We start from the raw sequence: 16713 nt of genomic DNA on the forward strand, positions 1-16713 counted from the left end.
AATATGAAATAAATAACTTTACAGAATCTGGGATATACAGCTATACAGAAATGGGAACTATGCAAGTTGTAAACAGTTGTAGGATTAAAGATTATCGAATGTACAGAATGATTATTTACACAGAGCTATACAGTAGTGCAGTTAAGATAAGTGAGGGTGTAGATAGTTTCTACAGAGGCTATATAAAGTGCTAGTGGTTGTGAGTGGTGGTTCAGTCCATGTTATTATTGTGTTTGAGGGTACAGTTGTCCATTGTGGGTGTGTGTATGTTCAGTCCATGAGTTTAACGTGGGTCAGATGTCAGGAGGCAGAGTTCAGGAGTCTGACAGCTGTGGGGAAGAAGCTGTTCCGGTACCTGGTGGTCTTAGTCCGGAGGCTCCTGTGGCGCCTCCCAGAGGGCAGGAGGGTGAAGAGTCCATGTGATGGGTGACTGGGGTCTTTGATGATTTTCCCAGCCCTTTTCAGACACCGCTTCCTGTAGATGTCTTTTATGGCAGGAAGTGGTGCTCCGGCGATGTGCTGGGCAGTTTTCACGACCCTCTGCAACGCCTTCCGGTCCGAGGCAGAGCAGTTCCCGTACCAGACTGTTATACAGTTGGTCAGGATGCTCTCGATGGTGCAACGATAGAAGTTCACCAGGATGTCTGAGGACAGGTGGTTCTTCCTCAGAGTCCTCAAGAAGAAGAGACGCTGGTGAGCCTTCTTGACCAGCTTGGAGCAGTTGGTCGTCCAGGTGAGATCCTCGGAGATGTGGACTCCCAGGAACTTGAAGCTGCTCACACGCTCCACAGCCGTCCCCTTAATGTGGATGGGTGGATGTGGGTCAGCATTCCTCCTGTAGTCCACGATGAGCTCCTTGGTCTTCTCGGTGTTAAGCAGCAGGTTGTTTGTGTCGCACCACTCAGCCAGACGATCCACCTCCTCCCTGTAGGCGGCCTCATCGTTGTCACTGATGAGGCCAATCACCGTGGTGTCATCTGCAAACTTAATGATGGTGTTGGAACCATCAGCAGGTATATATAGCACATGAATCATCACATCTCACAACATAAAAGACAAGTACATCAGAAGTGTTTGTAGGGGTGACTGTATATCAGTGTCTGAGTACGTGTGTGTGTGTGTGTGTGTGTGTGTGTGTGTGTGTGTGTGTGTGTGTGTGTGTGTGTGTGTGTGTGTGTGTGTGTGTATCCTGTATCCAACTAATGAGACGGTCTCCTTTCACCTAGTTAAGTGAAAGTCAACAATCCCCAAGTTGATGCAGATGACCTTGAGGAAGTAGAAGGATAGGGCAGAGAGTCAACACAGTCTTGTAATCTGGGGAGTATTTGTTCCAGCTCCGGATTTCGAGCTTCCAGTTCATGAGTGAAGGCCAAATGATAGATTGTGATTGTTTGGGTTTGGTGTAGGGCGAAGAGCTGCTTTCCAGTTCCGTAGTTGCTCTAATGTCTGTCACTGGTCCCAATTCTAGATCTCCTGTTGCAGAGCCGTGAGCTTCTCTGTGATTTAATCCATATCACGTTCACTAAACACAGTCTGAGTGCTCATGGCTCTACCCATCGTCAGTCATGCTGACCAGCCTTGTGGGATCTTGAACAGCTGTGACCGCTTTTCATTATTTGTTGATAAGCCAGGGCTGTGCCAGTTCCAATCAGCAGGAATCCAGTTATCATGGTTCTGAATAGGTAGGTAGGTGTCTTCAACATCCTCTATTGAGAGTGCTGCCAGAGACATGATACGCCACTCATACCTGGCAGCAAATGTTCCCACAGGCCCACGCCCAGATTTCTCGTCAGGGGTGTCAGTGACATTTAGGCATTTATTTTTTTAGAGAACAAGACGGAGAGAGTCTCTGAGAGTTAGAGGAGACTAGACAAAGACAAGGGAAGTCAAGCAGGAAGATAAGGGAGGGAGAGGAGACAAGAGAAAACGTGACCGCCTCCGCCGAAAGCCAAGAGCCCAAAATCATAAATCATGTACAAAGGCATAAATATCAGATTTTTCTTTCTCAAAATTCTGAAATTTAAGGATTTTGTTGACTTCAGCACTGCAGGAACAATGTACAAAGCAGCAAATATTGAGAACAACTCTAATAACTCTTTTCTCAATTGATTTGGCCTTGAATACCTCCCCTGCCTTCCATATAGATAGCTCCGGTGAAACCTGCAATAGATTCTTGGAGTTCTTTATTAATAAGAATTAAGAAATGCTTCGATCTGCATATACCCTGTCTCTGTATGATGTCTCATTAACATATACCTGCTCAACTGCTTTTGACCAGTTTGAGCCTGTATGTCTTAACCAAGTGGAAGATCTTTGTAATAGCATAAAGACATCATCCTGCCCCACAGATGAAGTCCCAACACATTTTCTAAAAAAAGATTATTAAGGTAGTCGGCCCTGACATTTTAACTATTTTTAATAGTAGTCTTAGCTCTGGAATAGGACCAACTGGATTCAAGAACGCTGTAGTGCAGCCAGTACTTAAAAAAACAAACCTCGACTCCTCTGTTCTTGCTAATTTCAGACCTATTTCCAAGCTTCCGTTTCTGTCAAAAATTCTAGAAAGGATTGTATTTGAGCAGCTACAATCCTTTCTAAATAGTCATAATATTTTCGAGAAGTTCCAGCCGGGCTTCAAAACCCACCACAGTACAGAAACTGCCCTCCTAAAAGTACTTAATGATATTTTATTAATCACCGACTCAGGAGACTCAGCTGTGCTCCTGCTTCTAGACTTAATTGCAGCCTTTGATACTGTTGACCACAGCATTCTGATCTCACGTTTGGAGCAATGTGGTATCAAAGGCATCCCTTTGGAATGGTTTAGGTCTTACCTGTCTGACAGAACTTTTTCCATGAGTCTTGATGATTTTATTTCTTCCCCAGCTCCTTTTCCTTGTGGAACCCGCAGGGTTCTGTATTAGGCCCAATTCTCTTTTCAGTCTATATGTTACCCCTAGGCCTAATGTTTAGGAAGCATAACATCTGCTTTCACGCTTATGCCGACAACACCCAGATTTATCTTCGGTTTAATAGAAACACTTCCACTCCCGTGGAATCCCTATTCAAATGTCTTTACGAAGTTAAAACCTGGATGGCCTCAAATTTTCTTACCTTCAATGAGGATAAAATAATTATTTTTGGACTAAGCTGTAATTTCAATGCCCCAGATTTGGGCTTGTAAAAATCTGGGAGGTTTCTTGGATAGCAAACTTACATTTGAAAAACAAATTAATTCAGTTGTTTAGTGGTCCTTTTTAAAATTACGGCTCCTATCCAAGGTGAGATAATTTTTATCCTTTAAAAACTTGGAACGAGCAATCCGTCCGTCCGTCTTATCTCAACTGGATTACTGTAATTCACTATACGTTGGTGTCAGTCAGTCCAGCTTGGCACGGCTCCAACTTGTACAAAATGTTGCAGCCCGCCTTTTGACTCATGTGAAGAGACACCAACACATTACTGCCGTGCTTGCTTCCCTTCATTGGCTTCCAGTGCGTTTTAGAATTAAATTTAAAATCTTACTTTTGACTTATAAAGTGCTAAACGGCCAGACTATTTGTCTGACTTTTTGCTGCTTTATACACCCTCCAGAGCCCTTCGATCAAGTGGTCATTTACATCTTAACTTACACAAGTCTAGGATGGTTTGTAAAGGGGATTGGGCGTTTGTGGTTGTTTTTCTTTTCTCTTGTTATTTCAGTTATATTTGTATGTTCGAAATAAAATTATTCTATCTATCTATCTATCTATCTATCTATCTATCTATCTATCTATCTATCTATCTATCGACTTCCTGGTTAGCAGTTTTCTGTTGATAGTAAACAGACATTTGGGCTTGTTCCTTGGAGTATATATTTTCACTCACTGAACAGGACTATGGACACGGTACCAAACAGACCCAGTCCTTTTGTCATGGTCCTGTGTCTGGTGACCAAGTGTTCATGTGCTTTGTTTGATTTTGGTTAATATTTCTTTGTTTTATATCAGTTTTTTTGTGTTTGTGTGCTTATGTTAGTTTTTAATCTCTAGGTTTTGGACTGTGTTAACTGGTTAAAAGGATAGTTAGATTCTTTGAGTGGTTTATGGTTTTATTGTATTTTCATGTATTCATGTTAAATTGTTTAGTTTCTTGCTATTAGAGATTATGTTTTACCGCCATCAGTGTGTGTCGTTAGGTCTAATTTGTCCCAGCTGTGTTACCACCTGTTCCCCATCCTCTCGTTGTCCTGCCTGTGTTTTTAAGTCCTGAAGTGTCATACCCTCACTGTGCTGTTTTTTTTCTTTCTTCTCTGTGCTTCTAGTAAGGTAGTGTTTCTGTTTTTGAGTTTCTAGTTCAGTTGTATTTCATGTTCATACGTTCTCCAGCAATGAAGCTGCCGCCTTTAGTTTGTCATTCTGTCTCAGAGTCCTGCTTTTGGGTCCTACATCCTGCCTGCCACAGCACACATCATGACACTTATAATGTAGATGACATTTTTGTACGTGACAGGTTAAGTATGCATGTCTGTGATGGCTGCATGCTACGTTAGGGATGTTACTCTTTTGTACACCCTGGTTCTGTCATCAGTACCTCCCACAAGTATTGGCAGTAACCTAAGCACCATAACAACAAAAGCAGTTGTGAATGTGCAAAGATGCTGGTGAATGATATTATTAGCAATATAGACCGCAGTTGCATAGGTTATCATAGCTATAATGGCATTTTTGTAGATTACCAGCATGCCTATAAATTTAGTAATGATTAAGATCACCTCTGTCCAGATTAGCCTACATTATTTAGACAAAGATGTTCCACAATTCTATCTAATCATGAGCAGGTGGAGGTGGAGTGATTAACAGTTTCAGAGCTTGGTACCACAGCTGAAAAGCACTGTCCCCACTTTTCATAGTTGTTATTAAATACATGATGAATTTGACCAATAGTTTATTACTGCTCCTTTGTACTCCGTAAATATTGAGGGTACAAAGTAGAAGCAAAATAATTATGTTATCTGTGAAGTAAAGCTCACATATTTGTTTCCTCATAAACAATATGACCATAGTAGGTTTATGCCTGTCACGAGTACTGGGAGACAGGCATGTGACAGGCATTACCTTCTGTCTTCCTATTGTCATTTTCATTTAAATCACTGACCTGAAAATGGTTGCAGATCAGGTCCCCATGTTTGAAGCAACCATTTAAGAGACAACAAGATCTTGCTTTTGATGTACACATTTGGGATAATTTTGGTTGTACTGCAGTCTCCAACCACTATTTTTCCTTGCTTGACTTTAACATAAGACATCCAGGTCTTCATCATCTGCTTGTACACAGGGTCTAACAATTTGTTCAATGAGTACACGATATGGCAGCCTCGCTTCTGTCAGTCTGCCCCAGGGCAGCTGTGGCTACAACTGTAGCTTGCCTCCACCAGTGTATGAATGTGACAGTGAATGAATAGTGGCATTGTAAAAGCGCTTTGGGTGCCTTGAAAAGCGCTATATAAATCCAATCCATTATTATTATTACAGATAAATTCAGATAAGAAAGTCCCAATGAATCACAGATTTCTCTGTGAAACATTCATCCACAGAGTTTATGTGTGAACTAGTCGTGAATGAAGTCCATTGTCTTTTGTCTTTTCAGTTTATTATCAGTTATTTCAGTTTATTTATGTATTGGTCAGAATTTTTTTTTCTTTAAGTAGCTGTGCCTACGATAGTGTCTCCTCCAGGAAAAATGTCATCATTGCTGACCGATTCATAAGTGAGACTGAAGTCCTGTATTGGAGACATGCTAGATTGTTGGTCAAATGGACTGCTTTCTTTGATGCCAGCCAGCTGAATTTACAAATGATTGTCTGCCTTTGCCTAAAGCATGAGGTTTAAAAAAGAAAGAAGAAAACATATCCAACTGCCTAACCCATGTAAAACAGTTGCAACATTTTTACAACATTGCTTTAAGCAAATCACCTCAGCTATTGCACAGCAGGAAGGACTTGCGCAATTTTGGTTTGGTATTCAGAGTAAATCTGTCTTCAAAATTGTTTGACGGCCAAGGGTATTAGACTAGAACAAGATTTCACACTGTTAAAGAGAGTTGCCTGATAAGATTGAAAAAAATCAGATGAATGAGATTACTTACTATCAGTTTGACTATTGTGGACATGCTCTACCATATAAAAAAAATTAACTAATTACTACTATTCACAAACATTCAAAAAATAAACTTCACATAACTTTATTCAGCTCTACAACTCAGAGAAAAAACTGGCAGTTTGCAAAAAAATAATATTGTAACATTTTATAATAATAAATATTTATAACAGAGGTAGGAAAAATATTAAACGCTTTGACTGTTGTTGTGATTTGACGCTACATAGGTAAAATTGCATTGAACTGAGATAAACTCAACACACTAAAGTATAGAGGAAATAAATATGTCTCTCATATATATATATATAATATATATATCTATATATATAATATATATATCTATATATATAATATATATATCTATATATATAATATATATATCTATATATATATATATATATATAATACATATATATATATATATATAATACATATATATATATATAATACATATATATATATATATATATATATATATATATATATATATATATATATAATACATATATCTAAAAAGCCTGATGCAGTGTTGGCAATTTTGTTATAATATTCCTCTAAATAGTAGAGGTGGGAATCACCATACATCCCACGATACGATATTATTGCAATTTTTTAAAATATTTTGCGATATTCAGATTCTGTACATAAAGGTAAACTTTATCAATATTCATTTATCTAATATCAAAGTCTCGCACTCAGTCCTTCTCTCATTTCAGTCAGTTTTATTGTTGACAAACTGAACGGTTTGTATTACAGTCTAGTCCAACTTAACTGAATGCAACCATCTGGTACAATTATAACTATTCTAAACTATGTAATTTATGAAAACTATGCAGCCCATTCAGCAACTGAAGAATTTGAAAGTAAATTAAAACAAAATATAATTTTACATTAAATAAAAAAGTTTTAAACTTAATTAAAATAAAACATGTCTTACATTAAAATCAGTAAACTGTCATGTTTATTGCTGTCAAAAAAAAAAGTTAAACACATTTGGACAGTGAAGGAATGTCAGGATTCTTGCTCAGAAAAAGGATCAACATGCTCTGAAGTCAGTCCAGTCCACAAAAACTTTTTTTGTAACAAAATATCGATTTCTGCTGTCCCTGTATCGATACATTATTAGCAAACAAAATATCACGATACTACACAGTATCGATTTTTTCCCCCACCCCTACTAAATAGAGCAGTGAGGTAGATATTAATACTGAAAAGGGCACTTTGAACAATGCAAAATACAGTGCACCATGATAATTAAGGCATAAGTAGCTGTACAAAGTTAATGAACGACCTGACCTGCTCATTAAATCACATGCAGTGCAAAAGTCTTATTTATGCCCAGTATATAAAGTCCAGTATATAGGTGACTAAATGATAAATACTGCATACATTAACAATTTCATTTTAATAAAAAAATTGTTCAAGACATAATAGGGGTGGTCTAATGTCAAATCTGTACCTACACAGGTTTAGTTTATAACTAAATAACTCACTAATTGACCATTTAGCATTTAGTCAGTTATTTTGCATCAGATTTGTCTGGGAAAAGGAGTGAGTATGATGGAGGAGCTCCATCTGACTGAGACAGGAAGTCTACATTCATCACTGGTGCAGAAGGCAGCATGTTGTACGCAGGAGGTACTGGAGATTGAATAGAAGGAGATGGCTGGCTCTCAAGGGCAGATGGGGGTTGGTGAAATTGTTGGGGTGGTGTTGGGGGTGGTGGCGGGTGCAGGACAGAAGATAATGAAGATGAAAATGGAGTTCCATATGGCGAAGGCACCTGTGGCACTGGGTTATTGTAGCTTCCAAACATGTGTGTTGGCTGAGAAGTTTGCACACCCGCTGGTCCACCATATACAGCAGGGTTATTTGGGTATATAGGTGGTGGTGGTGCTGAATAGCTTTGGACTCCTGGATATCCATAACTGCCTGAATGTGGAGACATAGATTGAAGGCCCATGGGCATTGTGGGGGGAGGGAAGTCACTGTTGCTTGGACCCCCAATAGCACCTGTTGGATAGGGACCTACATTTATATTACTCAGACAGCCAGGAGCCAAGCCAGGAGGTAAAATGACCACTGGGCACAGAATCTCTGGATCAAAAGCAAAGCTGATGTCCAGATATACCTAGGAGAAAGAAAAATATATGTAAATCTGTCTCATTAGTACATGATGCTTTTATTTTTACACTGGAAAAGCAACAAGAGAACATCTGAACGCCACTTCCTCAATGATATTCATTGCTGTTCACACAGTTAATTACAAATGGCTCTGTCATGCATAAATCATAATATCGGTTCCCACAAAAATTCAAGTTTTGCTTTAGGATACAGTACTACATACCTTTACACAGTATTCCACTGAGATAATATCACAGTTCTGGATTGTCAGCATGTAATCACTAGGAATCTTTATTTCACATCTGAGCTCCTTCCGTGTTTTTGGTTTAATACAGTTGTCAGCAACTTTATGACAAACTGTATTCTCATGTTTGGTTCTGCCATTGGCATGGTACACGACTTTCTGTATTAAGCTAAATTTCGGTGTCATGTCACTGGATGAAGAATTGTCAACTTTAGCAAGAACCACTATTGTTTCACCTGTAAAAAAAAAAAAGAAGATTTTAAATACAATTGTCTTTACATTTTTCAGTTGACTAAAGTGCCATTGTCTAATATACACCAGAAAGTCACAACACCTATTACTTAAAGTCAAACTATTGGAAAGGAATTTCTGAAAGTGCAAGGTAGGCAACATCCCTAGATTTCTTATTTCTTAAGAGTACAGGCTTAACTTGCAGTTGTATTAACACTGTGGCAAATAGGTTTCCCTGGATGCCAAATGATCAAGTTGGCCTTTGGGGCACTGGAATGGACAAAATACATTAAATAAAGCAGATAACATATTAATATCTCTTTACTTACAAGATGCCAATAAATTGGATAGTTTCTACATTATGGGAATGAAAAGTTTGTCAACTATGATCTCAATAGTCTTTTTGCATCCTCCATTATTAGCTAATTTATTGAACTCTGCCTATGTTCAACCACACAAAAATATTTTTTGGTATAATGAGAAAAGAGTATAAAACGAATTGAGACCTACAACATTTGAAAAGAAATTTTAATACCTGCTGCGTAACCGATCCTGTCCACAGTTACATCCATGTGTACGTGTCCTTTTGAGAAAAAACCCATCTTTTTGTTCGTTGAACCAACTTGCGGTGACTACAGTGGAATAAACAAGCAAAACAGTCCTAAGAGGCCTGGCAGAAAGCAGAAGACAGTTGGTGTTTTGGGGGCCTGGGTATAAACCTCTTTCTTGTGGGGCAGGGCATATTATCCTGCTGTGGGGAGACCACTGCTATCGGGATTGCCTTGCTGAAGGCATATGCTGGGTCTTTAGCATGGTTATGGTACGTTGGTGTGTATTACAAGGATAGCAGCACTGCATTATGACAAGATTATCAATTCTATTCGTTTCACCTGTCACTGCTTTAACTGATGGAGCTGGATCAACCAGGTAACACTTTAAACGGAATGCACCGGTCATTACTGTTAATAATTAGAGCTGAGTCTTTTGGATTGTTAACATTTCTGCTGGGAAACATTTCACCTCCATTACAGTGTGTTCGTGGATAGTTCTCAGAGCTGTATCGCCTACCTTGAACAAATGAAAGTAGAATTATCTGGCCAATAATGGCCATTATTTGAAACAACCATTGTTTTTCTCGTATATGAACCCCCCAAGAAGTGCTACGTGTACAAGAAGGACGGTTGGCACTGAGTGCATACCACGTAGCGGGAGAATACACAACATATCAAAGATGGCTGAATGTATTTTTAAGTACTGTACACACCATCAGAGAATGAAGGTTTGGAACACATTTGGAGACAAATTTGATCTCCTTCTCTGCTGTACTGTTCATCCTCCAGCCCCTTAACAGTTTTGCTTCTAGCTTGTAGACAATTTTTCCATGAGTCCCTCTGAAGAATGAAGGCATGCTTCTGTGTAGGGAAACAGCAGACTTTAAGTTATGCAATGTCAAGTGAAATAACATCATGTTTCCAACGCATGTACACATTCAGCAGTCAAGTTATGAAGTACACCTTACTTGTGATGGTTTGAACCCCTTTTGTTTTCAGAACTGCCTCAGTTCTTTGTGGCACAGATTCAACAACATGCTGGGATTATTCCTTGGAGATTTTGGTCCATTATGCTATAGTGAACTCATAATGTTCAAGAAACCAGGTTGAGACGATATGAGCTTTGTGACATGGTATCTCACAAAGCTGGAAACAGCAATGTGGTTATAAACGGATGGATATGGCCAGCCACAATACTCAAGTAGCCTCTAATGATTGTCAGCTCAAGCTAAGGGTTCCAAAGTGTGCCAAGAAAATATCCCTCAAGCCATTACACCAGCAGCAGCAGCATGAAATGTTGCTAAAGAAGGATGAATTCTCAGTTGATAGGTGTGGTTTCTGCTGCTGTAGCCCATCTACTTCAAAGTTCAACGTGCTGTACATTCAGATATTCTACTTATACGCTTGTTGTAATGAGTGATTTTTGAGTTACTTTTCATATCAGCTCAAAGCAGCCTTTTCATTCTCTTCTGACTTGACATGAGCAATTTTCACTTAGACAACAGCTGCTAACTGGATATTTACGCTGTAAACCCTAGAGATGTTGTGTAAGAAAAACTCAGTAGATACTGAAAAAATACTCTGGGACAAACAAAGATGCCACATTTAAATTCACTTAACTCATCTTTCTTCGCCATTCTGACACTAAGTTCAAACTTCAACACATCGTCTTAACCATATCTACATGCCTAAATGCCCTGAGTTGCTGCTATTTTATTGATCCACTTTTTGTGTTTGTTCGAATCACTGTTAAAGTGTAAATTCAAACCATTGTTTTGGTCAGCTGACTAACTGTACTTACCCTGGTGGTATTTGGAAACTGAATCTGTAGACATGAATCCCTTGGGGCAAAACCGTTTCTGAAAATGAAGGAAAATGAAGTATTGTAAAATTTTCAAATACAGGTACATAACGATTACTATTCAATACTTTTCTACTGCACTTTAGTATTACAAGTTTTGTCCTCTACATTCCTGTGACTCCTGTAATTTACTTAGACACTTTGCAGTCTGCTTTAACCACGAATAAAGAGACAAAAAAAGGAGAAATTAGATGCTTTTTGTAGCTGCTGATTGTAAATAAAGATTCTATATTGGGCTTCTAATACAGTCTATGACTCCAGTTTGACCAACTAACATGCTTAAACGCTCATGTTTCTGTATCGAAATTATATTTCAAAATGTTAAATATACACAAAATTATGTAAAATAAAAACAAGCAAAAAAAACAGATGAATGTTTAAGTGTTAAGTTGATAGTAGGTTTGTCCCCAAAGTACAAAAGAAAGGTATGCTTAAGAACAGGTGTCCTGTTTCTCTGTGTGTGTGTGTGTGTGTGTGAGATTTTTTTTTAAACGTGTAATATATTGATAAATAGACTGTAGTTAACAGGATTTATATAGAAAATAAGGAAAGCACAGATTTTTTACATGTGCATTATTGTACTTACTGTTTTTTCTAAAGTATAATCAACCCATTTCTTTTGAGTCACTTGAACTTTCTTCACAGAACACACATTATTATTATTACATTTATTAAATTATAAATTAGAACTTCAACACTAACAATTAAATATAAAAGTATTTAATATAACATGTTTTGTTTCCCATTCACGTGTATTCTGTTTGAGAAACGTGTCTTTGAAATGTTATATTTTTTTGCAAAGAAGAGAAAGAAAAAAAAATACATTCATCGCCAGGGGAAATTTCTCAAAATCCAGCAGTATCCAAGAACACACCAAATATACACCAAATATACTATGAATACTAATAAAGACTAATAAATGCCAATAAATACACAGTTAAAAGTTAACTATGTTAAAAATACATCTTGGCTGTTAACCCGAGGAAGGCGGCGGGTCCTGATGGTGTGCCAGGTCGAATATTGAGGGATTGTGCAGGACAGCTGGCTGGGATCTTCACCAGGATTTTCAACAAATCCCTCGCACAGGCGACTGTCCCACTCTGCCTGAAGTCCTCCACCATAGTCCCCTTGCCTAAGAAGCCCCACATCACCGGCCTGAATGACTACAGACCGGTGGCACTCACCCCAGTGGTAATGAAATGCTTTGAGAAGCTGGTCCGCAGACACATCACAGCAGCCCTGCCCCGCAGCCTGGATCCACACCAGTTTGCCTACAGAGCAAACCGATCCACGGAAGACGCTGTAGCCACAGCACTCCATGCTGCATTAACTCACCTGGAAGAGCATGGTAGCTATGTGCGGATGCTCTTCGTGGATTACTGCTCAGCTTTTAACACCATCCTTCCACACAAACTGGTGGCCAAGCTACAAGACCTGGGGCTTCCATACAGCACCTGCATGTGGATCAATAGCTTCCTCTCGGGCCGTAGACAGAGAGTCAGAGTTGGCCATCACACATCCTCAGCCCTGAGCTTCAGCACTGGCTCACCCCAGGGCTGTGTGCTCAGTCCACTGCTCTACTCTCTCTACACACACGACTGCACTCCTCGCCACCACAGCAACATCTTTGTGAAATTTGCAGATGACACCACAGTGGTGGGGCTCATTTCCAAGGGAGACGAGTCTACGTACAGAGACGAGGTGGAGCAGCTGACGTCATGGTGTAAGGCCAATAACCTCCTCCTCAACACTTCAAAAACCAAAGAACTCATAATAGACTTCAGAAGGAAAAAGGCAGAGATCCAACCACTATTCATAAATGGGGACTGTGTAGAAAGGGTGGCAAGCTTCCGCTTCCTGGGAGTCAATATAGAGGAGAACCTTTCCTGGAGCGTGAACACCTCCTAGCTGCTGAAAAAGGCCCAACAGAGACTGTACTTCCTGAGAATTCTCAGGAGGAATAACATCACACAGAGACTGCTGGTGTCCTTCTACAGAGCCACCATTGAGAGTGTTCTAACTTACTGCATTATGCATCTGGTACACTAGCTGCACAGGGGCTCAGAGGAAAGCACTCCAAGGGATCATTAACACCGCCCAAAAGATCACTGGCTGCCCTCTCCCCACACTGGAAGTTCTACACAACGCCCACTGTTTTAAAAAGGCCCAAAACATCATAAAAGACACCTCACATCCTGGCCACTCCCTGTTCGAACTGTTGCCCTCAGGCAGACGGTACAGGGCAATCAGAGCAAGGACTAATAGACTCAAACACAGCTGTTATCCAACTGCAATAACACATCTGAATACTACAAAAAAATGTCCATCACGCCACTCTTGTGTTAATCTATGCACGGTCTGAAGCATGTGTGTGGGAATGTATGTGAATGTTTTACTGTTATATCTTATTAGTATTTTAAGTATTCTATCTATTTTATTTATTGAATTTTATTGTTTTATTTATATTTTGATATTGCTAGGGATGATGCAATGATCGGGGACCATTCTTAATTTCGTTGTTCTCATGACAATGACAATAAAGTTTCTGATTCTGATTCTTTAATGTCAATGAGACTTTTTACCTCGATAAATAGTGTTAGGTTTTGTATTGTTGATTGTCATTTATGCTTAGAAATATCTACTTATATATGCTTAGAGTTTTATAATTAGTTGTAGATTGGTAGAGGTTTGATCCTTAATAGTCTGCAAACTTTGTGTGCATTAGAGAGCACTCTGGGAGCATGGGAGAGGTCGTACCTTCTCTTATTGTTTTATGGTAGGTTTTAGTCTAAGTGCCTTTTGTTTAGATGAACTGTTGGACTTCCAGACCAGCAGGTTTAGGGAAGTCATTTATGGGGTCACACTCTGACCCCACACACACACACACACACACACACACACACACACACACAGGCAAGGTACTCTTTGTGTGTATGTAGACGTCATATGTTAATGAACCTATGCATATTCATGTAACCTCAATAAAAGAGCAGTGTTACGGGGGAGCGGACGAGAGCAACTGGGGTCAAGCGAAGGAACGGCGTTTGTCCGGTTCTCTCCCGTGCACGAGAAACATGAAGAACTTTGCCTACTTCGTGTCTTGCTTGCTGTGTAATCAGCTTTGCTTGCGCGGGTTTCACGCGGACCTGAGCCGTGCGGTTAATCGCAGGCTTATAAATGGAAGAGATTCAAGTGTTAGAAGTTTTCAGAAAACATACCAGCCTTGAAGAGCGTGTGGAGGACGCCAGCCCACATCAGCAGCACTTAAGATATGCTCTGGTGAATGGCTTTCCCCTACCCCTTGCTGACACAAAATGTTTATTCTTTAGCTTGCCCTGTTCGACAACAGCCTGTGCTCCAGACCATAGATTTAATTGAGGTGGATAATTGTTAAAAGTAATCTGCATTAAGCTTAGGGTTGCTCAAATTCAGTACAATGACATATGAGATTAAGTAAAATGGGTAAATATTTAAACTAATGACATGCATAGAGGCACTTGACCTGTTTGGTAAAACTGTCATCCTAATATGAGCCATTGTTGAGATATAGAGCACACCTGTGAAAACTAATATGCTGAACCCTGTATGAAACGGCTAAAACTACTTGATGGAGAAGCTGAATTGAATATGAAAGTGCAAGTCTTTGCCACTGTCTGGGGAAGTTTTCAGAAAACAATGTTAGATGTTAGGTTGTGGTCTCTTCTGAGCTGATGAGCAAGCTACACATTATCTGTCTGAGAACTCATAAAAGAGACGGAAACGAAAACTATGATAACTATGATAACTGGAGTGTGCAGCGTTTCCGTGAGCAGTTTTTCTGCATCTTGACTCATGTGTGTAGAGTGTTCATAGCATCAGCATCATGTTTTTGTTATTAGTTTTGTTGGGTTGAAAATAATTAAATAAACTTGTGATCATATTTATGGATCACCATGGCACATATCATCAGCCATGTGATTTATTTACGCAGATGAAAAAAGTGAGTGTGAATGTGTCTGACGTCACAGTGTTTTTGTGCGCTGTGTAAAAGTAATTGCCTAATTACTTTGCCAAAAATTGATAGCTCCTTCTACATTTGCAACACTAAAGATTAATTGAATACCTTTAATTCTTTGTTGTTGTTTCGTTGTCGGGTTTTTGTTTTGTTTTTTTGCAAATACCTTTACAATACATTGCAAAAACAAACATTTACAAGAAGACTGTAAAGTGTGTTACATACCGCTGGCGCTCTCTGGGATTAAAAATTCCTTTAGTTTGAAATATCTTGTGTGCGCAGAGTACGTATGAGTATGGTCACCGCTCTTCTGAGACCACCGGACGTTAGCGTCCCCTTTCGCCTTGATAAACAGGCTTTGAACTGAGGTTTCCTTGGATAAGGCCAGAGTTACAGTCCCTGTTATAGTGTCTCCCTCCGAAAAAGTCACGAATTCATTCACTGCGTCATATGCGACAGTAAAGCTTTCAACTGAAGGCATCGTAGCAAAGCGGTTCAGGCACAATAATATGAAAAAATAAAAGACTGTTACTACTTAACAAACGTTTCCACTACACGCTACTCCTTGGCCGAGACACTATGGCGTTTGTCGTAAACTGTGGTGAGCAGAAGACCACGCCCAGGAGGGTCGTTACTGCTGGAAGACCTCTACTGCCATCCGCTGTAGAACGGAGAGAGTGGTCACAGGAAGCTGGATTGTGAGGAAGATTCCCTGTTCCCTGTTTTTAAAGCGCATTAGTTTCATTCATAAATACAGGTCCGCTGACAGGGTACTCTAGCACACACGCACTTTCTCAGGAATCCTTCAACAACTGTCAGTAGCAATCAGTAGTGGTCATTAGGGTAGCCAGTAATGTTACTAATAAAACAGCAGCTTTTCACCACATTTAATTGAAAACAAATGATTTTCAATAAGTCTGAAAAGTTTCACAGTTCAACTTTTATTTCACCATCGTGTCCACAATTACTTTATAGTTACATGAGTGTTGCTTTGCATATCAATTTCAAGATTGTATGATTTTTTGCAAATTTTAATTAGGTTTTATTTCCGTGATATTAAAAAAAATGAAAACAAACTTAAAATGCAATCTTATTTTTTTAAAAGCTGTTTTCTAATACCATTTTCTCTATTGTCATTCTTTCCACCGGGCTCAGGGAAACCTTCATTTTCCTCTCTTTTTTCTGTCATCTTCTTTCTTGTCTTCTTGCTCACTACCTGCAACATAGACAGACCCTCTGCTAGAATGAAGCATACAGGTTTGATGTTAGCTTCTTAAACAGCGGACAGCCTAATACACAGCATAATAACTGTAAATAGTTTCATTGTCTTGATTTCTGTTTTGATAATTCTTAAAACATATTTGTGTCTATGACACTATAACACTATAATAATAGTACCTTGGCTGAGTACACCTAATAGCAGTATATTAAAATGCATTGCTTTAAACTAGGTTTATGGTCTGCTATAGCCATTCTCTGTAAGTGTTCTTTTAATGTTAATACAAATACAAAAGTTATACAGTAGTCTAATGGTCTCGTGGGCACTGAATAATTAAGTAATCACTGACTGT

General features: G+C 39.2%; 1 protein-coding gene across 1 annotated transcript; it reads right to left on the reverse strand.

Annotated features, from left to right (window-relative positions):
* Positions 1-7081: 7081 nt before the first annotated feature.
* On the reverse strand, positions 7082-15762 carry LOC309718599 (arrestin domain-containing protein 3-like). Its single transcript, XM_082554026.1, has 6 exons — positions 15368-15762; positions 11089-11146; positions 10001-10148; positions 9272-9368; positions 8485-8741; positions 7082-8268 (listed from the first exon to the last, which is right to left on the reverse strand). Exons 1-6 carry the CDS (start codon positions 15621-15623, stop codon positions 7657-7659), a joined length of 1428 nt encoding a protein of 475 aa, XP_082410152.1. The 5' UTR covers positions 15624-15762; the 3' UTR covers positions 7082-7656.
* Between the last annotated feature and the right edge of the window lie 951 nt (positions 15763-16713).

The sequence above is a fragment of the Aulonocara stuartgranti genome (genome assembly GCF_965226115.1).
Source record: "Aulonocara stuartgranti genome assembly, chromosome: 12".
Classification (NCBI taxonomy): Eukaryota; Metazoa; Chordata; class Actinopteri; order Cichliformes; family Cichlidae; genus Aulonocara; species Aulonocara stuartgranti.

What these genes read in the sequence shown, in the direction of transcription:
- LOC309718599 (XM_082554026.1), bottom strand. Translation starts at nt 15,623, where the DNA reads ATGCCTTCAGTTGAAAGCTTTACTGTCGCATATGACGCAGTGAATGAA. An exon ending in CAGGATCGGTTACGCAGCAG is followed by an intron (nt 8,742 to 9,271) that starts GTATTAAAATTT and finishes TTTTTTTTACAG; the next exon opens with GTGAAACAATAGTGGTTCTT. An exon ending in CAGTGGAATACTGTGTAAAG is followed by an intron (nt 8,269 to 8,484) that starts GTATGTAGTACT and finishes TCTTTCTCCTAG; the next exon opens with GTATATCTGGACATCAGCTT.